This window comes from Epinephelus moara, chromosome 5 (assembly GCF_006386435.1).
Source record: "Epinephelus moara isolate mb chromosome 5, YSFRI_EMoa_1.0, whole genome shotgun sequence".
Classification (NCBI taxonomy): domain Eukaryota; kingdom Metazoa; phylum Chordata; class Actinopteri; order Perciformes; family Serranidae; genus Epinephelus; species Epinephelus moara.
Window position 1 is genome coordinate 10,009,453 of NC_065510.1, and position 18,324 is coordinate 10,027,776.

The window sequence follows — 18,324 nt, forward strand, 5'->3', positions numbered from 1 at the left end:
CTGCCTGTTGCTGCTCCCTCTCTCCTCGTCCGCTCTTCAGTTTCAATGAGTTCTGTGTCTGTGTACATTCGTGTACGTCCGTGAACTCCGTTTTCAAATAAATATGGGTGGTCATCGAATTCAAATGGCTCATCCAGATCCAGTTGGTCAAAATCGGGTAAAAATTTGGACATGTTTGTTGTGGCAAGTCAAAACACTCACTCAGAGAGAGAGAGTGAAAGTCTGGCTCTGAAATCTCACGTCTCGCAAGATTTGAGTTGTTACAGGGAGTTACTGCTGGAGTGACCTTACAAACGTGAGGAGTTACTCTGTTTGGAGTAGTCATGGCTGCATTTTTACCCAATTTTGACCAACTGGATCTGGATGAGCCATTTGAATTTGATGACTGCCCATATTTATTTGAACACAGACGTACACGGATGCAGAGGGGATGAGGAGAGAGAGGGAGTAGCAGTCCTCAGCAGTAGGCAGAGGAACATGTCCGAATCCAGCTAAAGGTAAACACAGACACTCATTTTGCCTTTCCGTTATGTTGTCAGATAATTATACTAACAATCCAAGCCTATCTGTGTGGAAAAAAAATGCACTTTTAGTGGACGTATTTTGACGTTGTTTGACGCTGTCTGAGTGCCCTATTATTTAATATAGCGTGCACTCACGGGCTGCAGGCACGTCAGCCCTAGCTTCTTACTGGAGAAATGTCAAATATTCCAATATAAGTAGATTGGAAAATAGGGTCCAGGTTGAAAAAAACATGAGTTCCCCTTTAAAATGATGACACTTAAAAAAACAAAACAGATTTGTCACAGGTTCTGAGCCACACTAGTGCCAGTGTCAGTAGCAACAACAGTGGTGTAACAGTAAAAAATAAATATGAATATTAACACCGGTGAAGAACACAGTCATGCACTTCAGCCATTTTCAAATGACAGTTGAAGTAATCTCTTTATTTGATCTTTTTGAATGTGCTCAAAGCAGAGAAGTAAACACTTTGCTCTTTTAGAAAAGGACAGAGTTTGGATGTAACATGAAAATTTTTCGAAGCGTTGTTCATTATACAAACAATACATTTTAATCATATTGATACATGTGTGATTATGAGGCACCACACAATAATACTATACTTTCTTCAATTATGTACACAAGAGAAAAAAAAGCATTAGCCCTTCTGGCTATAAATGCTTCAAATGTAAAGATGAAAATACCGACAGTATAAGCCATGTTTATGTCTTCATGTGTGTAATATTAATGTGTGTGTGTGTGTGTGTGTGTGTGTGTGAGCAGCAGACATTAGAACAGAGTGATAAGGTGTTTGGGTGTTTACTGTGGCTAAGTGCTTTTTGTGGCTTTGAGGAAGAGAATAGACGTGTGACAGAAAATAGGATGCGAGTAGAAAGACATTTGACCAGAAAGAATCGGGCCATTTGAGCAAGCTTATGCACACACACACACACACACACACACACACACACACATGCACACACGTACAGATACACACAGACACACACTTACAATCACTAACTGGCAGTTGGGATAAGATGCGTAAATTCTGCAGCTCACTTTATCACCACAGATTTCCCCATGTTATACACTTTGTCCTCTCTTTCTCACACACACACACACACACACACACACACGAGTACACACACAGTGAAAGCGTCAGTGGGTGCCCATCTGCCTCAGCAGTACCTCTGTACTCCATCAATTTTCTCAGAGGGGAGCAGAAGGTGCAGACACATGCCTGGGAGAGGAAATTGCCCATGAAGTCATTCTGCTGTACATGCCACTGTATCCAGACTGAGCCACATGTACAAGTTCACAAAAAAAAAAAAACTACACATCCTGATAAAAAGTTTCCACTGCAGCTCCCAGTTCAGACATTTTTTAGCCCCATACAGAACACTGAAGCAGAAACATGACTTTTTAGTTTTTTTTGTAGTTTTTCTTTTGTTTGTTTTTTAATGAAACTGTTTTGCTACTGAAACAGTTAGCAAGGAGCCCCTTCGTCCCATTGGTCCTCATGTCGAGAGTGTGACGTAATAGAAAGGTAGAGAAAAAAGTCGAGTTAGAGACAGAAAGAGAAGATAGACGCCACTATCTAAAGTCACAAGCAACGGTTGTGTGGAGATTGTCAAGGCCTTCGCAATACAGGTAAATTCAGTGAATGAGGTCACATTGTAAAATCGAGTGTCTCTGTAAACCTTTTGCCTCCTGTGCAGTTCCTCCAAGTGCAGCCACTGTGGTGTGCATGCATCACAGTAACTGTTCCGAGTCAGTTTGTTGTATGTCAGTGAAGGGAGAAGAAGTCGATGAGTAGGGGGGGAAATGAGCTGAAGCCCATATCACAGTTCAAAAGCAGCCTGAATAGCCTTCCTGAACCCCTTTTCTGCGCCTTAGTTCAATCGTCCCTTCATTTCTTAGTGCATCCCTGAAAGTAAAGGTCTGAAAGCCCCCCCAGGCCAGCACTTCATCCTACAGCTCAGATCAGTAAAAATCTGTCTGCTGGGTAAAATGTCTAATACAACCCTATCCATGCAGGAAGCATTCAGAAAGAGCGTTTCCATGACTTACAGAGGATCTTCTGGAAGGCTCTGCGGAAGTCCTGGTTGAAGATGGTGTAAATGACCGGGTTTAATGAGCTGTTACAGTAACCAATCCAGAAAAAGAACTTAAACAGCGTCTCAGGTATCTGGCACGGCTCCCGGCAGATCCCGTACAGGCTGTAGGAAAAGAAGAAAGGAAACCAGCACACGACGAAAACACCCATGACGACAGCGAGGACAAAGGTGAAGCGTTTCTCCCTAGCAGCGGAGACTTTCTTGCGATTGACGGTGCTCCGGCGTTTGCGGCGAGATGAGAACAGCTCCATAGACTTGGAACTGGCACGCGACTTCCTGCTGGAGTATTTTGAGGCGGAGCTGCTTTTCCGGCTGGACTTCCTGTCTTTTTTGTCGTTACGGTGATGTTTAGAGGAACTTTTCTTAGGTTTCTCGTCTGACGAGCTGCTGTCGTCAAAGTCATCATCGTGGTCTGTAGGTGGGTGTTTGGGCTCGTTTGGTAGAGGGGATCGAACCACCTGCTCTTGGCAGTGCCCGTTCTCACGTTCCTGATCTTTCATGCTCCCGTCCCTGGTGGACTTTTGTGACCCTCCTCTGCCTGCTTCGGCTTGGTCCATCCCATTCTCCAGTGGCGAGTCCACATCCCTCTTCTTCTCTGACATTGTTCTGGTCCTGGTCTTTGCCACTTGGTAAATCCGAATGTAGACCAGGATCATGATGACACAGGGGGCAAAGAATGAGCCAATACTGGAGTAGAGGATGTACCAGGTCTCATCATTCAGGATACACTGGGGATTGGCCTCACTGCTGCTCCTGTCCATTGATATCAGCGGTGGGAAGGAGATGACAGCTGAGATCAGCCACACCACTACAATCATCCCTTTAACTCTTTTAGGCGTTCTCTTTAAGTTATACTCTACCGCCTGTGTCACTGACCAGTACCTGTCCAAACTAATTGCACACAGATGAACAATAGAGGAGGTGCAGAATAAAACGTCCAGAGCCAGGTAGATGTCACACCAAATTTTCCCAAAAAACCAGTAGCCCATGAGTTCATTGGCCAGAGAAAAGGGCATGACCAGGGTGGCCACCAGTATGTCCGCACTGGCCAGGGAGACAAGAAAAAGATTCTGGGGTGGTTTCAGAGCTCTGCTCGTTAAAACGGCGATAACAACCAAGACATTCCCGACTATTGTAAACAAAATCAGAAAGCTGACAAGTCCGGCCAGACCCCAGATAGCGAGCTGGGTGTACTGGCTCTGAGAGGTGGAATTAGATGAGATATTCTCTGCCTCTATCCCGTCCTCCAGGCTGGACCTGTTCAAGAAATCCATTTTGAGTCTTTTTAAGTCAATATGATGACTTTTAAAAAATTAAAATGTGCGTAAATAATCTGTAGAAATATCGCATCAGACCATCAGCGCATATTTCACTCCAGAAATGTACTGCAAATGGCATTTTTCTTCTCTCCTCACCTGCGATCTTCCACCTCCTGCATGCAAGTCTCTCCTTTGGAAAAAAGAGATGAAGACAGAGAGAGGGAGCGAGACAGAGAGCGCGATGTGTAAAGTCTTTAACTCCTTATTCCGAAAACGTGCAGGCTGAATTTCCATAGTTAGTGAGCGGGCTCCCTCCTCAACGCGCCCTCTCCCATCCCGACTGCGCCCGCATCTCTCCACCTCCGCATCCCCGCTGTGTCCTGAGAGAGGTTTGTAACAACCACGTGTCTTTTTTTTTTCTTACATTAGAGAGAAAAAAAACCTAGCAGGGAGCCGCTCTGCCGCGGAGAAAAAAAGGAGCGACTATTGCAGGAAAGGAGATAAAGAATTGTGGGGGAAAAGAGCAGGCAAACTATACTACACTGACTGTTTTTGCAGCTGATCATTTATTTGGGACTATTTCCTAAGAACAGTGTGTGCTGCTGCTGCTGCTGCTGCTGGAGACGCGCTTGTGTGTGCCCACTTTATCTGCATTGTCAGAATTGTGGCTGTCACCAATCGGACAGCTGATCAGTGAATCTCTCTTCTGATTTGACTTTTGAAGGTCTATTTCAGTATGAAGAGCGTGCTCCCGCCCAAGTTAATAAATAAAGTCGGCAGGGCTCTCGGGGGGAGGTCACATCGCTGTCAAAACGCACAGACTGACAGCGGCGGAGTCCCGCACCACGGTGAGCACGCTCTGCTCCGTCCTTCCGTGCGCACACTGGAGGTCAGTATTGTAACAGCCAGCCCCGGAGGGAAACACACACACACACACACACCGTAAATATGAACGCCATTAGACATATAGCCATACAGCCATTAGGTGAATAGATATTCCATTGTGCATTGATTAACATGCGCCCTGTAAGATGATCATAGAGAGAGTCCTTGTGACCTTGCAGTGGAAACTTTTATCATTTCCCTGCACTCTCCTGCCATTATTAATTTGTGTGTTTATGTTGTGGTAATTGTGTTGATAAGAAGATTACAGGATTACAGGGTGCTGTTGTCATGTTCTGTTGGAGCTGAGAAGCACTCCACTTTTGGGGATATGAAAGGCGCTAAGTCATCTGCATGCAAAGCAGTGTGAATGCAAACAGAATATAGTGAGACATGATATATGATTAATGAATTCATCCCCTGGGTGGGTGTTATCAGGTAATAAAGGGCCGAATCAACCATGGCTGTGACTTCCAGGTTATCTTGTTAGGAGTTATTTATTCATGTATTTTCATTTTCCATGAAAACACATGTGTGCATACACAATTGCCACACAAAGTTTTTGATCTCACTGTTTTTTCCTGTCAGCCCCCTCTTATCGAGGTGGTGCTGCCAGCAGGAGAAAGCCTGTCTCCCCTGTAGCCTGGTATTAAGGTCCTGGACCAGTGCGTTTATTGCCCAGTCTTCCAGCTAAGTACCTGTCATTAATCACAGAGTGCTCAGCCATACTGAATTAAAGAGCAGCTGCAGCCACAAGAAATGCTCAAGTCCAAATTGACCCTCATCAAGGCAAGGAGGTGGAATGAGGAGCGCTCAAGGGTCATGGTCCAGCTGCTTGGGAATAAAGTCATGGTGGACAGTCTCTACTGTAACCTGTCCCCCCTTACCCAGCCCTAAAACACCCTGCTCCTTCTCATCCTGCCTGTTTAAATTGAGCTAAGGCTAGAGTGATGCTGTAGGTCAGCTTGGATGCACTCTAAGCTGATTTTGAACAGACAGACAAGCCTTATTATGGTCATTAAGTCGTGTCCCGGGGCCACAGCTCTGTCCATATAATTGGGGCACCAGTGACTGATCTCAGCTATTACCGAGCCCTTTTCTTGTTTCCAACATTGTGCTCTGCTCTCAGGGAATAAGTTGGCTCTTTTTGCTGTAGAACTTAGCCAGAAGCCAGCTTTTGGGTGTCAGCGAGACTGTGTTGATTACTTTTATCTCTTTAAATCAAGGCTTTGTACTTGTTTTTTGTGCTCTTTTCAAACTAGTGACATACTAAATTATCCTCCTTTTTCTGCTGTTCCTTTCTTTGTTTTTCTAGTTCAGTTACTGCAGCTGCACAAAATGTGGCCCTTGTTTGTTCCTTGTAACAGAGCGGTTGTTGGTTTGCAGTGACCTGCACTTTTATTTAAAAGAATGCTTCCCCCACAAATGACCATTTGTACCATTTGTAGTCATGCCATGTTACTCTGAATTTGTGAAGAAAACGTTGTTTTTCTCACATGCCTCCACAGGAAACAGCAAACATACTGTATTGATTCATTGATGGATAGTGAAAAATGCACGTTTGGGAAGTGCTAAGCATACGACTGGATAACTGGGATTTGGATTATACTGCACAAGTTGTGTAGAACAAATGTTTTGATGTAGTTTTTCTGTTGTTAAACATGATCCCCAGTCAAGAAAAAAATCAGTCTGTTTGCAGTTTTCTGTGGAGGCATGTGAGAAAAACAAAGTCAAGGTAACACATCATGACTAATTGATGCACAAATGGTCATTTTGTGGGTGAAGTATTCCTTTAAGTTCTACACTGCAGCAGCTGAGGCTCAGAGCTTTCTGTTAAATGGGGGAAGACAAAGGCAATCTGACCCTAATAAGATTCACACAATGAGCTTCAAAAACTTGATGTACTCTCACAAAGTAACATGACCAGCCTTTTGTGGCCCCTTGAAATCCAATACAGTGACCAATCTGGTTATTACGCTTCATCACCCAATCAGCCTCTCATAATGGCTAGAAGATATATTGCCAGAGGCGTCTACCTCCTGCGTATGAACTCTTTTTGTTTACATCCTGTGCATGCATGCACAACATGAGAACAGAATACTAAGTCGCATACTAACAAAGCCTATTCCCCAAAGAAATTAAACTAGTAACGACAGCTATTTCTAATTTTCCCACCCTCCCTTATGTGCTGTGGTTTCTGTATAGGCCCCCCATAAAGGGAAGTATAGTACCAGCTGTTGACAGTGACAAATGACTGTGCTACCTGGGCAGACAACTATAGAGCCAGAAACAAATAGTTCAGGGGAGCAACAGCTTACCCAGGGGAGTTCCTCTCATGCTACCATCACCTCACAAAGCAGGGTCTGCTCCTTATCTATTGTGTCTCTGTGACGAATTACATTGTAGGAAGAACAGTAAAATAAGAGTAATGGAAGTGTGGATTTGTTTGTTGAGTTTTTTTTGTGGACTGCTTTAAAATGCAGGAGATTTCTATATTTTTGTAATCCTAATCCTGAATCTATCACTATGAAAACATAAAGTTGGTGCTGCCGATATTTCTTCGCTCACCATTTCTCTTTTTCTGAAATAATCTCACGTGTCTCCAACTGGTCTGAACCATTGAGTCATTCTCAGATGTTTGTTCCTTTATAGGAGAGAGAATACATGTTGGCATGTACATTTCTGCAAACCATTTCTACATTTCTACATTCTATGTGTAGCAAATATGTTGGAACTTTACATTTCAATTTTATGTTGTAATTATGCTGTGGTTCGTTTGTGGTTAGGTTTAGGTACAGAAACCATGTGGTTATGGTTGAAATACCCAGTTTAGTTGTGAAAAACACACCCGCTTTTGTTGGTCTTGAACAGTGGTCTCCTGTTGTCTGTTGGTTAGCTGCCTAGTTGTTGCGCCATCCACCAACCCCTCCTCCTCCTGATGAGAAACTCAGCTCATATGTAATCTAAACCAAGTCATATGAATGACGTGGTTTGCAGAAAAGTACACTGCCAACAGTTTATTGTGGCAGCTGGGCTGATGTGGGATTGTCATGACTAGGCCAGAGTGATTAAAAAAGCCAGTGGGAACTATTATTTTTTAGTCAGCTCTGTGTCATACCCTTATGCCTTTATCGACCCAATGCTGCCTCCAGAGACGTGCCAGCACATCCACAGTGACCTTGGCATAGTTGTCCCTGTGAAGAAGGCAGCTGGATGTCAAACAGGGTGCTTTTTAAACAACAGAGAGGCTTTTCTGGCTGGCTTAACATTTGGAAAGAAAACCTGCGGGTTGCATTTCAGTTGTGCCAGTTGTCCTTACTATGAACTTACAAATTATCCTTAATGGGTCTGCACAGTGACGTGCACAGACTTTGATGATGGCTTAATTGTTCATGGTACTAACAAGTAAATGTTGACCTTGTCTCGATGATATATATTACCCTCTGGGTATTACGATCTGCTTTTAAAGAATACATTTTGATGATGCACATTCTTTTAATTGAGGAACTACAATCAATAGTTCAATAGTACGTTGAGCTTTTACTAAGATTAGTATATGATGCAATAATTACTACAATATTATTAGTATTATAACATGAAATGGAGCAGCCTTGTTTTATCAAATAAGACAAAACCAAAACAATTATTTTCCTTGACAAGATATTTCTCCCAAATCTAATTTGTTTTCACATATAATCCACATTGTGTGCTTGTAAACACAAATTAAATAGCTTTTCCAAAAATGCTGCCCCAGAATGGCCAGTATGAAACCCTGTCATCCTCATGAAGCGTTTGTGCTATAGCACAACACCCTGTTACAGTGCAGAGACACCGTTTAGATTATGCAACTGTCCCGAGAAATGTTGACTGTCCAATTATAAGTGTTGAACTTAAGACGAGTGTCTGAACACTGTCTGGCCCGACAAAGTCATTACTGTCCATCTGAGTGACAGTTGGGCCAAACTGGCAGATCTGCAGGCGACTCGAGCGTTAGGTGCAGCAGGAATGTGTTGAAAACGTGACACCCCCAGACAAAGACCGACACCAGTCCACTGGGTGTTGCATCATGATCTGCACACCAGATTGACTTGCTGTTGGTCAAAAATGACCATCTGTGAAGTGTTACTCGGAGAGGTCACAGATTGGCCAGGAGAGGACAGACAAATTGATACAGGAATCAGATGAAAGCAGAGATGATGGATTGGCTGTGAGAAGTCATAATTAATTCTGGTTTGCAGATGGAATCAACACTGAACAATTTAATGCTTCATGTATGCCAAAATAAATCTGGAGATGTTGGACTCATGGTATATTATCCTGTGAAACAATGCTCCTCAACTTTAATGTACCTAGAGGTAAAACTGCTGAATGTGGACATAAAAATGAATCTAAGTTGAGGCATTCAGCTGTAAATCACCTGCAGGCACCCCCTCATTGCCCGCACAGAGCTTGGCAAAGCCAAACTTGTCAGTTGGTAAAGTAAACCTCCCTAATGGGAGTACTAATAGATCCAATCAAACATGGAACCACACTGTAATGCACCATCTGCACCTAAACCCACTCAAGCCTCTTGCATTACAGAGCCTTTTCCACCTATACCCTGGTCGATAGATCATTTCAAAGCCTTCGGTAACCACAAGGTTTTGTTTTTTTTTGAGCGCTTCGGGTTTCTCCAAGATGCCTGGCTCGCTTGTGTAATCCCACTACTGATGCCTCTGCTCTCTGAGAGCTCAGGCTATAAAGCGGAAACCTGTAACAGCCCAGTGTGGAGAGGGCAAAGTTTTGGAGACAGAGTTGTGAAGGGAAGGCAGAGAAAGAGAGTGGAATGTGGAAAAACAAACAGGAGGCAAGAAAGGGAGAGATGCTGGAGAAAGAATAAAGCCAACCGAAGAGCAAGACGAGAAGCAGAGGCAGGAGTGAAGATAAGTCTTAGGAGGAAAAGAGGCTGGGTTGCCTAGATCCTTGCATCAGATTGTGTATGGTGGTAGAAACCTTTCTTCATCAGTTAATTAGCAGTAGGGTTGAAAGGTATTATTCACACTTTGGGAATTGAGTCGAGGATTGTATTCTATTTCCCCATCTTATTGATGTTCTCACAGGATACCACTGTATCTGGGGGTTTGTTGGGGGTGAACAGCTGTACAGCCTATAAGTGTATTGCCAATTAATTGCTATGTGGGTATCCAAGTTGTATCTCTGTGTAAAATAGGCTTTTTATTTGTGATAAGCTAGGACCAGATGGTCAAGTTACCATATGAGGCATTTGTGATAATGGTAACATAAAGTGGACCTATATAGTAGGTGATTCACTTTTACAATTGGAGGGATGCTCATTAATCTGGAAGTCTAATCAGTGATTTCGTTGAGTATTCCACTCATGTAGTCTTTACTGGTCACAGCAGACCAACATACTGTATGCTCCTACTCTAACTTAAACAGTACCCTCAGTGCTACCTAACAAAAACACAAGACTCTCTTGGTATACTTGGTTTGTCTGTCAGTGTAGCATTGCAAAGGACTACAATACCCATTAGCCAGCTGCCATTGCCATGAACAAATCAAAACATGGTGCCATAGTTGCTAATTCCATCCAAAACTTACCCAAACTTCAAAAGTAATTTTGTTTGATCTGCATATTTTAATTCATTTCAACAACATATTATTTAGCTTCGACCTGCCATTAACAAGGAACACAATAGAATTTTGTAGCTCTTGGGGTGGCCTCCAGCTCGGCGAGTAGAGTGTCCGCCCCATGTAGGCTTGTAGCAGCCTGGGTTCAATTCCAACCTGTGGCCCTTTGCTGCATTTCATCATCATTCTCCCCTCTTCTGTCACTCTCTAGCTGCACTGTAATAAATGCAATAAAAGCACCAAAAATAATCTTTAGAAAACATATTAAGCTTTGTGTTTGGATGTTAGAGAGTCATAGTTAACTTCTCCCTTGAAGGTTTTTGCATGCAGGCTTGTGTCTTTGACTTTTCATCAGAGAAGATGATATTGTCTTGTCCGTGCTTTGTACTGATGATTTAACAAGAAGTGTTTCATGCTGATCCAATAAGCCGTAGAAGTGCTCCAGCTGTAAGTTATGTAACATTGGTCAGGAGCAGCCGAGATAGCTCCTCACACTTCCCAACTCAATTACTGCTCAGCAACACAACCCTCTGACCAATATCACTCCCAATGCTTTGCTTTTAGTTTTGATGGTGCTGAGGATGATGATTGGTAAGAGTTGGCATCATCATTGGATGCCTGAGGCAAAGTTGCTTCTCCAGGTGGGTGCTGGTGCCACAGCAGGCAAAGTCTGAATCAGTGAACTCAGAGAAAGTCACAGTCATAACCAGTCTCACCTGTTGTGGAATTTAATAAAAAAGGATGTAAATTAAAGCGTATTTTTTTTTACTGTTGAAATAAAACGCAAATCAAAGGCTGCTGCATCTGTCTATCTCACCAAACTGCAACAGCCAATATAAGCAAGCAGTAAACTGCATTTTAATTGATAAGACAATAGATCCACCCACAAGCATCAAATTGTGGGCGGTTTCAGGAGCTCCAGTGGTGAGCTTAAGGCGTCACTATGCTGTAAATCTCACAAGCACACACACTTCATGCAGCAATTGGCAATGTGTATGGAGGTGAGAGGCTGTGCAGGGTTTTTGCTTCTCCTTGTCTCGCCCCTCTCTATGCAGGCTATTGTCGTGCACTGTTCATACATATACCTACAAAAGGTAATACATCACAATGTGTATGTAACACACATATGCCGTGCTTCTCTGACGGGTCATGTTCCTGAATATGTCTTCATTTTGTCTATTTCATGTTTTAGTTTATTGTGTCTCGTATCACTTCAGGCCCCACATCCTGTCAAATTTCCTTCCTGTGTAATTACCTACCCTGCCTTAATGTGTTTCACCTGCATCTGATTGCCACACCAGTGTGTTTTTATCATGGTTTTTATCTTGCCTCCCCATGCATATATAAGCTGGGTGTTCCTTTTCTTTTGTGCTGTTTGTCTTTGTCTTTTGTATCAAGCATTCCAGCAGTATTTCCCTCATGTTAGCCTTCTCATTCCTGTTAGTTTTGGACTGTTTTTTGACTCTCCCTTTACCTTGCCCTTTTTGGATTTGTTTGCCTCGCTGACTGGCTACTTATGTACCAGACCTGTTTTTATCATTGAAGACCTTGATTGCCACTTACCTGATCTGCCTCTGAGTCGTGCATGTGGGTCTGTTCCCTGTGAGCCTGATAACGTAATAATGAGCAAGTGATTTGTGTATAACCCAAGTCACCGGGAAGGCTGTAATCACATGACCAATGTGCTGATGGGAGTAAAGAAGGAAAGTCTGTGTAGGGAGGCAGGTTGAGGTGGTGTATGGGTCAAACAAACACAGGACTTTCCTCCAGGAAACAGTGGTGGGGACTGTGTTCGGTACCATGTAAAACCAAGTCAACTTTGAGTTATTTTAGGCACTAATAGATATCATATGAGCCGCTGTATGATGACACATTGCTCTATTACTTGAGGCTAATTATTCTTTAACCCTATGGGCCCGAACGACGCATAGTGTGTCCAAATTCACACCTGTTCTTCTCTATTCATTTTCTCCGCGACCGACAAGGTCAAGCACTTGTCGGTAGTCCAATGTTTTCACAGTGAAAAACAATGATACATTTACATCAAAATTATGTATAACAGAGCTTTCATACAGCTTTGCACACACATTACTCTTGGGTGGATTACTCGCGAATGCAGGGTCGCACAGAAATGCCACGTATATCTCATGAAAGTGCAGGAGCAGAGCTTTCCAGTGATATCACACACATCATTGTGCTGTCATCCCATCATGCTATAAATCCAGATTAATTGTCTACAAAATAAAAACGTGACGAATTTCTTTACAATCCATGATACAGATCTTGTTACCAGTCACTTCATATAGTGAGGAATATCGTATCTTACCACGTCTTAGGCTTGCGTGTGTTTCTCCCTGTCTATCAACATTTGTAGTCCGGCTTTCAAGATGCAAATATCTCCATATTGTCCAGTTGACACTCGTCAAACTTTGTATGACAAGACCAGCCACTTCACCTTTGCGCACCCAGACTGCATGACAGGGCCGTAGTCACCATATACATTGAGGGGGACACGTGCCCCCCCCAATGCCCAAAATGCCCCCACAATATATAACTGAAACTGAAAAACAACAACAAACTTTTTTTACTGCAAACAAAGTGGCAAATATTATCTTGGAGGACATAATTGCGCTTAGTTGACTATTTTTCTATGATCTTAGATGTAAATATTGCATATTTCTTTCAGATAAAACACATTTTTGACTTGTGAATGAGTCAATGGAATTTCNCAAGATATAGCATGTGTATGTAGCCTTTATAATGACTGTGATATGAGCTTAAAAGTAAAGGCAGTAAAAATACCCCAAAAACGCCTAGGGCCCATAGGGTTAATAAAACTCCAAGATCTCACAAACATAGTTAATTGTATGAAAACTTCTTCTAGCCCCCTTGACATCTTAGCTACATCCCTGGTGATGAATGTTATAGCTCTGTTGGTCTTTGTGTGCTCTCTATGATCAACAATCATCTAAAAATATATGATCCTGTCCCTGCTTATTTCAAACAAGCTATTATTCAACTCGAGCTTAAAAAAATCAAATCTTGTGATGAAAATTGATGCTAAGGTTTTGATCAGGTCCTCCAAAAGGTCTCGTGTTTCACTGATCTTGATTTTTCTTCACTGGTTCTCCATCAAAACCAAAATCCATTTTAAAGTTCTTGTGATCACTTATAGTGGTTTGCATGGACAGGCATTTGCCTACATTAGAGATTTATAACATCATCTATTATCAGTAGGTCTGCCAGGTCCTCTGATTAGGGTTCATCGTATCATAATACAGTGGTTCATTTAATACCTTACCAATTAGTACCCCACAAAGGATGTTATGTACCTAACATTAGGTTTACTTTCCCAAGCAAGTAAAGTCGCCTTGGTTCAGTATGGAAAAGAAACATGGTTGGACATCTTTAGGTTTAGGCAAGTAAAGTTACGTAGGTTAAATTTGGGAAAAAAAACATCATGAAACCATACTTAAGATAACTCAAGTTTACTTGGCTTAACACAGGACATGAACACTGATCTCATGGGGGAAGTCATGTGTTGTTTGACCCATTTGGCACGCCAACCTGTCTCCTTACACCGACTTTGGTCTTTATACCTCTTCCTTCTCCACTCCCGTCAGCACATTGGTCAAGTAATTGCACCCAAAGATATACACAAAGTACTGGCTCGTGATTATGTGGCTTATATACGACTTGGGGTGCATTTCTTTTCATAGATAAACATACAAACAGTGCAGATTGTTGAATTCATCCATCACACAGGCTTCAACTGAAGTACCAATGAGAGATGGAGCATAAACAAAGATTGTCCTCTGGCAGACTTGTTCAACTTCGACCTGCAAAACAAGTATGAAGCGGGAAAGCTTTATCATTCCAGTGATGTACTATCACACTGTTTTTACAACATTACACTATTAGACTACAAACTGCATCATTGCTTTTATAGACTGTTTACAATTCATTATCTCTCTGCTCATTAATTCTTCATTACTTACATCAGACACGTAACATCATCCTTTTGTGGGGTGCAGGGCGATTTCTTCGATCTGAAGGCAAATGTGAAAAAGTTTGTCTTACAGCCTCTTTCTCCTTGGACTTAAAAGTTGTGGCTATAAATGAATGTAGACAGGGAAAGTCAATGAAGTTGTCATCTTGATTGAACTCTCACTCAGAGCCATTCCTGCCAGTATGTCCAGCAGTTTATCTTTCACTGTGATGCACCGAAAATGTTTATGTTTGATGAGGACTGGAGAAATGATTGTGACACATTGTCACACTGTGTTTTGTTGCTATTTCTCTCATTTCTTACAATCTGGGCAGTGCATGATGAAACCGTTTTGTCCTGCATCTGTATCACTTTTCTTTTCCCCCCACTCTGTTTATTTACAGCTAAGACTGTAACATCATCCAAGCTCTGAAAGTAAGGGATCAGTTGTATTTCGGTGCGTATGTGTGAGTGTGTATGTGTGTGTTTGGGCTTTGCTGAGTATGTGTGTTTGTGCGCTGTTCTCCTCTAACCTTGCCTTTATCCCAGCCTCAGAGGAAACATGCTTTATTCAATACAAAATCAAAGCGGTTGAATCTTCTTTAAGTTTGGAAAATACTCCTTATCTGCAGACAGTCTGTTTCTAAGCCCTTTTAAGTCTGTGCTGTGGACAGGCGGTGACAATGCCAGCTGATTTGAATACAGGCTTTGCCTTTGTGGTGTCAGTGTGGTTTTTCAGCTGGAGCGGTGACATCTCAGCCTCTCTGCCCAATCATGCCTACTGCCCTCCACCGTGAATAATGGATGGTGTGTGTGTGTGTGTGTGTGTGTGTGTGTGTGTGTGTGTGTGTGTGTGTGCATGCATGTCTGTGTCTATGTGTGTGTGCTGTGCAGTTAAATGATACCACAGAGTGAGAGAGACAAGTGTAAAACAGCTTGTGTCAAAGCAAATTCCTGTTGGTTTCATCTGTTTTGGAAGGGGGGCGTTTCTTTTTCTATCATCGTCAACAGTGTGTTTTCACATGTTTGGACTTTGTTATGTGTGTATGAGTGTTTGTATCCATACTAAGTTTGGCCTGACTGGATTCAATTATGCAGAGCTCAGTGTGATGGGAAGAGAGCTGGGATGTTTGGACAAACTGTATTGTACCAATTTGACTCAGCTGGACTGATTTTAATGAGGACTGCATGAGAATTGAGTGTATTTTAAGTAGGACTGTCCAGTAATTAATTTTTTGATTAATCGCTGAATTTCAATAGTTGAGCGCAATTAATCACATTTATTGTTGTATATTTAAAATTCCATTATTTTGTATTTCAAAACAGTTTTGAAGCCCATATTACCAAGGTATAGTGAGTGTTTTGATTGGGAATCAAATTTCTTTCTTTCTTTTTTTTTCTTTCAGTGCTGCACTGCTTACAATAGTGTGGTCTTGAAACCATGACTTAGAGGAATGAGACAACTTCAAAGTGCTTATTCAGTGAAATACAGTGTTGTTTTTTAAAAGGATAACACTGTTCCACATTGCAAAATACACAGGAATGCAGGTACAAAATGTGCAGCACATTTCAATAAAGTGATTAACAAACAAAAACACTCAATAGCTCTATTAATCTTCAGTTCTGTTAAAAACTGAGGAACAGGAGTTTAACAAAAGAAAACCTGATGACTTTGTCATTGTTGTACTATGTCTTGCTCCAAGCAACTAACTAAAAGAAAAATATCCCTCACCTGAAATTACAGCGATGGTAAGGCATATAACTGGTCACAACATACCAACGTTAGGCCATCCCTTAGACCAGAGCCTTCCACGATGTTGATGGGTCTGCAGCCAATTGCCAGCCATTTAGCAAGTGCTGTGGTTAACTTCTATAATTTAGTTTCATCCACAGGTTTTGGGCAATTTGCACAGTGTTTTGCCAGTTGCCTGCTGACACCTGATTAGCTGCACCTGTATGCTCAGCTCAGGTGGTAACTCATACTCGGTGTGGTACTGCGGTGATATTTAAATTACATTTAACACAAAGTGAATATTACTTTTGACTTGTCAATTGAGCTGTCTTGTAGTTTTTTAGAGTGAAATTAGCCATTCAAAAGCACAGTGGGATCATTATTTTCCATCACTGCAGCAGCAGGAAGCTGCTGTGGCGGCTTCACTAAGGGTGGCTCCACTAAGGGTGAAGCCACCGCATTGTGATTAATGCTCATTAATGCTCATTTTAAATAATTTTGGCCACCATTCCTAGTGTTCATGAAGAAAAAGTACTACAACATAAATACTTGTTTTGATGTTTGATAATGGGGACAATGGCATGAGGTGTTTACTCTCCTTTTTGTCCCCCTCCTCCTGTCTTTTCCCTCGTTCCCTCTGTGCAGTGTTTTTTTTTCATTCATTAATATCCCAAACAGGGGATCTAATCTTTCCCTCTCTCTCTGCTCTCATTTGTAATTTTGATTTGTTGTCATCATGTTGAGTCATTTGAACAATGCACCAGCGAACGTTTGTACCTGTGAGTGATGACTAACTGGAGATTTCATTTTAGCATTTTGATTGGCAGTGGTTGTGAGCATGAGAGCAAAATGTGTGATTTACTAGATATTTCAATCTCAGTGATAAATGCTCCGGTGTTTTGGTTCTTTTTTTCCAAATTGATTCAATTATCAGCAAAAACTCATGAAGAGAATCAGACTCCTGTTGATATGTGTGAAAATGTTTTACTCTTCGATCTTTGTGGATAAGAAACCTCATAATCTCCCAAAGAAACAAAAGCAGAAAACTGCAGCTGGGGTTGTGCAGTCTCTGTCAGAGGGGATGTCTTCTTCTAGCCTTAATGGTCTTCCCCTGGAGTTATAGATCATAGACTCTGCAGATACTATCGTTTGAAATGTTTTCAGCTAATTAGAACACTTTTAGAATATAGTCCACCCTGGGTTTGACTTGCGCTTAGCTTTGCAGTCCTATTCTTACAACGGTCACTCACTTTTTGGAAGTACATCCCCATATGAGGCAAGCTTACAGGAAAAATATCCCAAAACACAGTTAAGCCTGTATGAATCAGTGTTTTTGATACACAAGGTAAAACACTCTCAGCCTCTCTTAGCTCACTGGACTGGTTTCACTGAGTCTGACCTTTTGCATCGATCCCCACAGGTAGCCCTTTCCAGCCAAAAAGCAGTGATAAAACAACTCTTCACAACTTGTCCAGCGCCAAACAGCAGCCAGCCAAAGATCAGCCAGTGAAGAAAGGCAAACATCAAGCAGCTAAAAAGCCAGATATGTTCCTCAAAAGTTTTGTACAGACCAAAATGAAACTAAAAGCAGAGTAAATTATGGACTTAGATTCACTGATTAACCAAAGAAAAAAACAACTCTAAATGAGTGCCAATATTTTTTTGGAGTCTGCTGGATGTGTAATAGTGTTGTCAAAAATACTGATTTGTTGATGCATATTTATTCTGAATGTTTGAAATGGTTTTAAAGCTCATTTTGTGCAGTATCAATTCTATCAATACTACCTTCTTGCTCTGTCTGAACGCTGCAGTACCCCATACCTCTGCCTACTATTTCTTACAATGCAATGTCTCATTTGCCCTGACTGCGTATAGGCCTCTGCGGCATGGTTGTGTTTTGTTTTTCCTTGCACTTAATTGCATTTTGAATGTGTGACGATCTCAGAGGCTTTTGAACATGTGCACTACCACAAGAAGGAAATTATTTTAATTAATGTAAAAAGGTTTTGATTATTGTTCGTGTTAACTTTAGTCATTCTGCCTTTTCTGCTTCTAACCGAGAAAATGAAAGTCATCATTCTCATATAGCCATGTTATATTTATTTATTTAGTAATCAGATGCCCTTAATTTTCCCCGTGGTATTGAAAATAGTATTAAATATAGACATTTTTCAAGGTATTGTATCGACTATTGTATAAGTAGTGAATTGTTTG

At 41.8% G+C, this 18,324-nt stretch overlaps 1 protein-coding gene across 1 annotated transcript; it reads right to left on the minus strand.

Moving 5' to 3' along the window:
• Positions 1–1,284: 1,284 nt before the first annotated feature.
• On the minus strand, positions 1,285–4,247 carry adra2c (adrenoceptor alpha 2C). The gene has a single exon (XM_050044727.1). It carries the CDS (start codon positions 3,890–3,892, stop codon positions 2,546–2,548), a length of 1,347 nt encoding a protein of 448 aa, XP_049900684.1. The 5' UTR covers positions 3,893–4,247; the 3' UTR covers positions 1,285–2,545.
• Positions 4,248–18,324: the final 14,077 nt, after the last annotated feature.

Coding starts and splice junctions, on each gene's coding strand:
- adra2c (XM_050044727.1), bottom strand. CDS start 3,892: ATGGATTTCTTGAACAGGTCCAGCCTGGAGGACGGGATAGAGGCAGAG.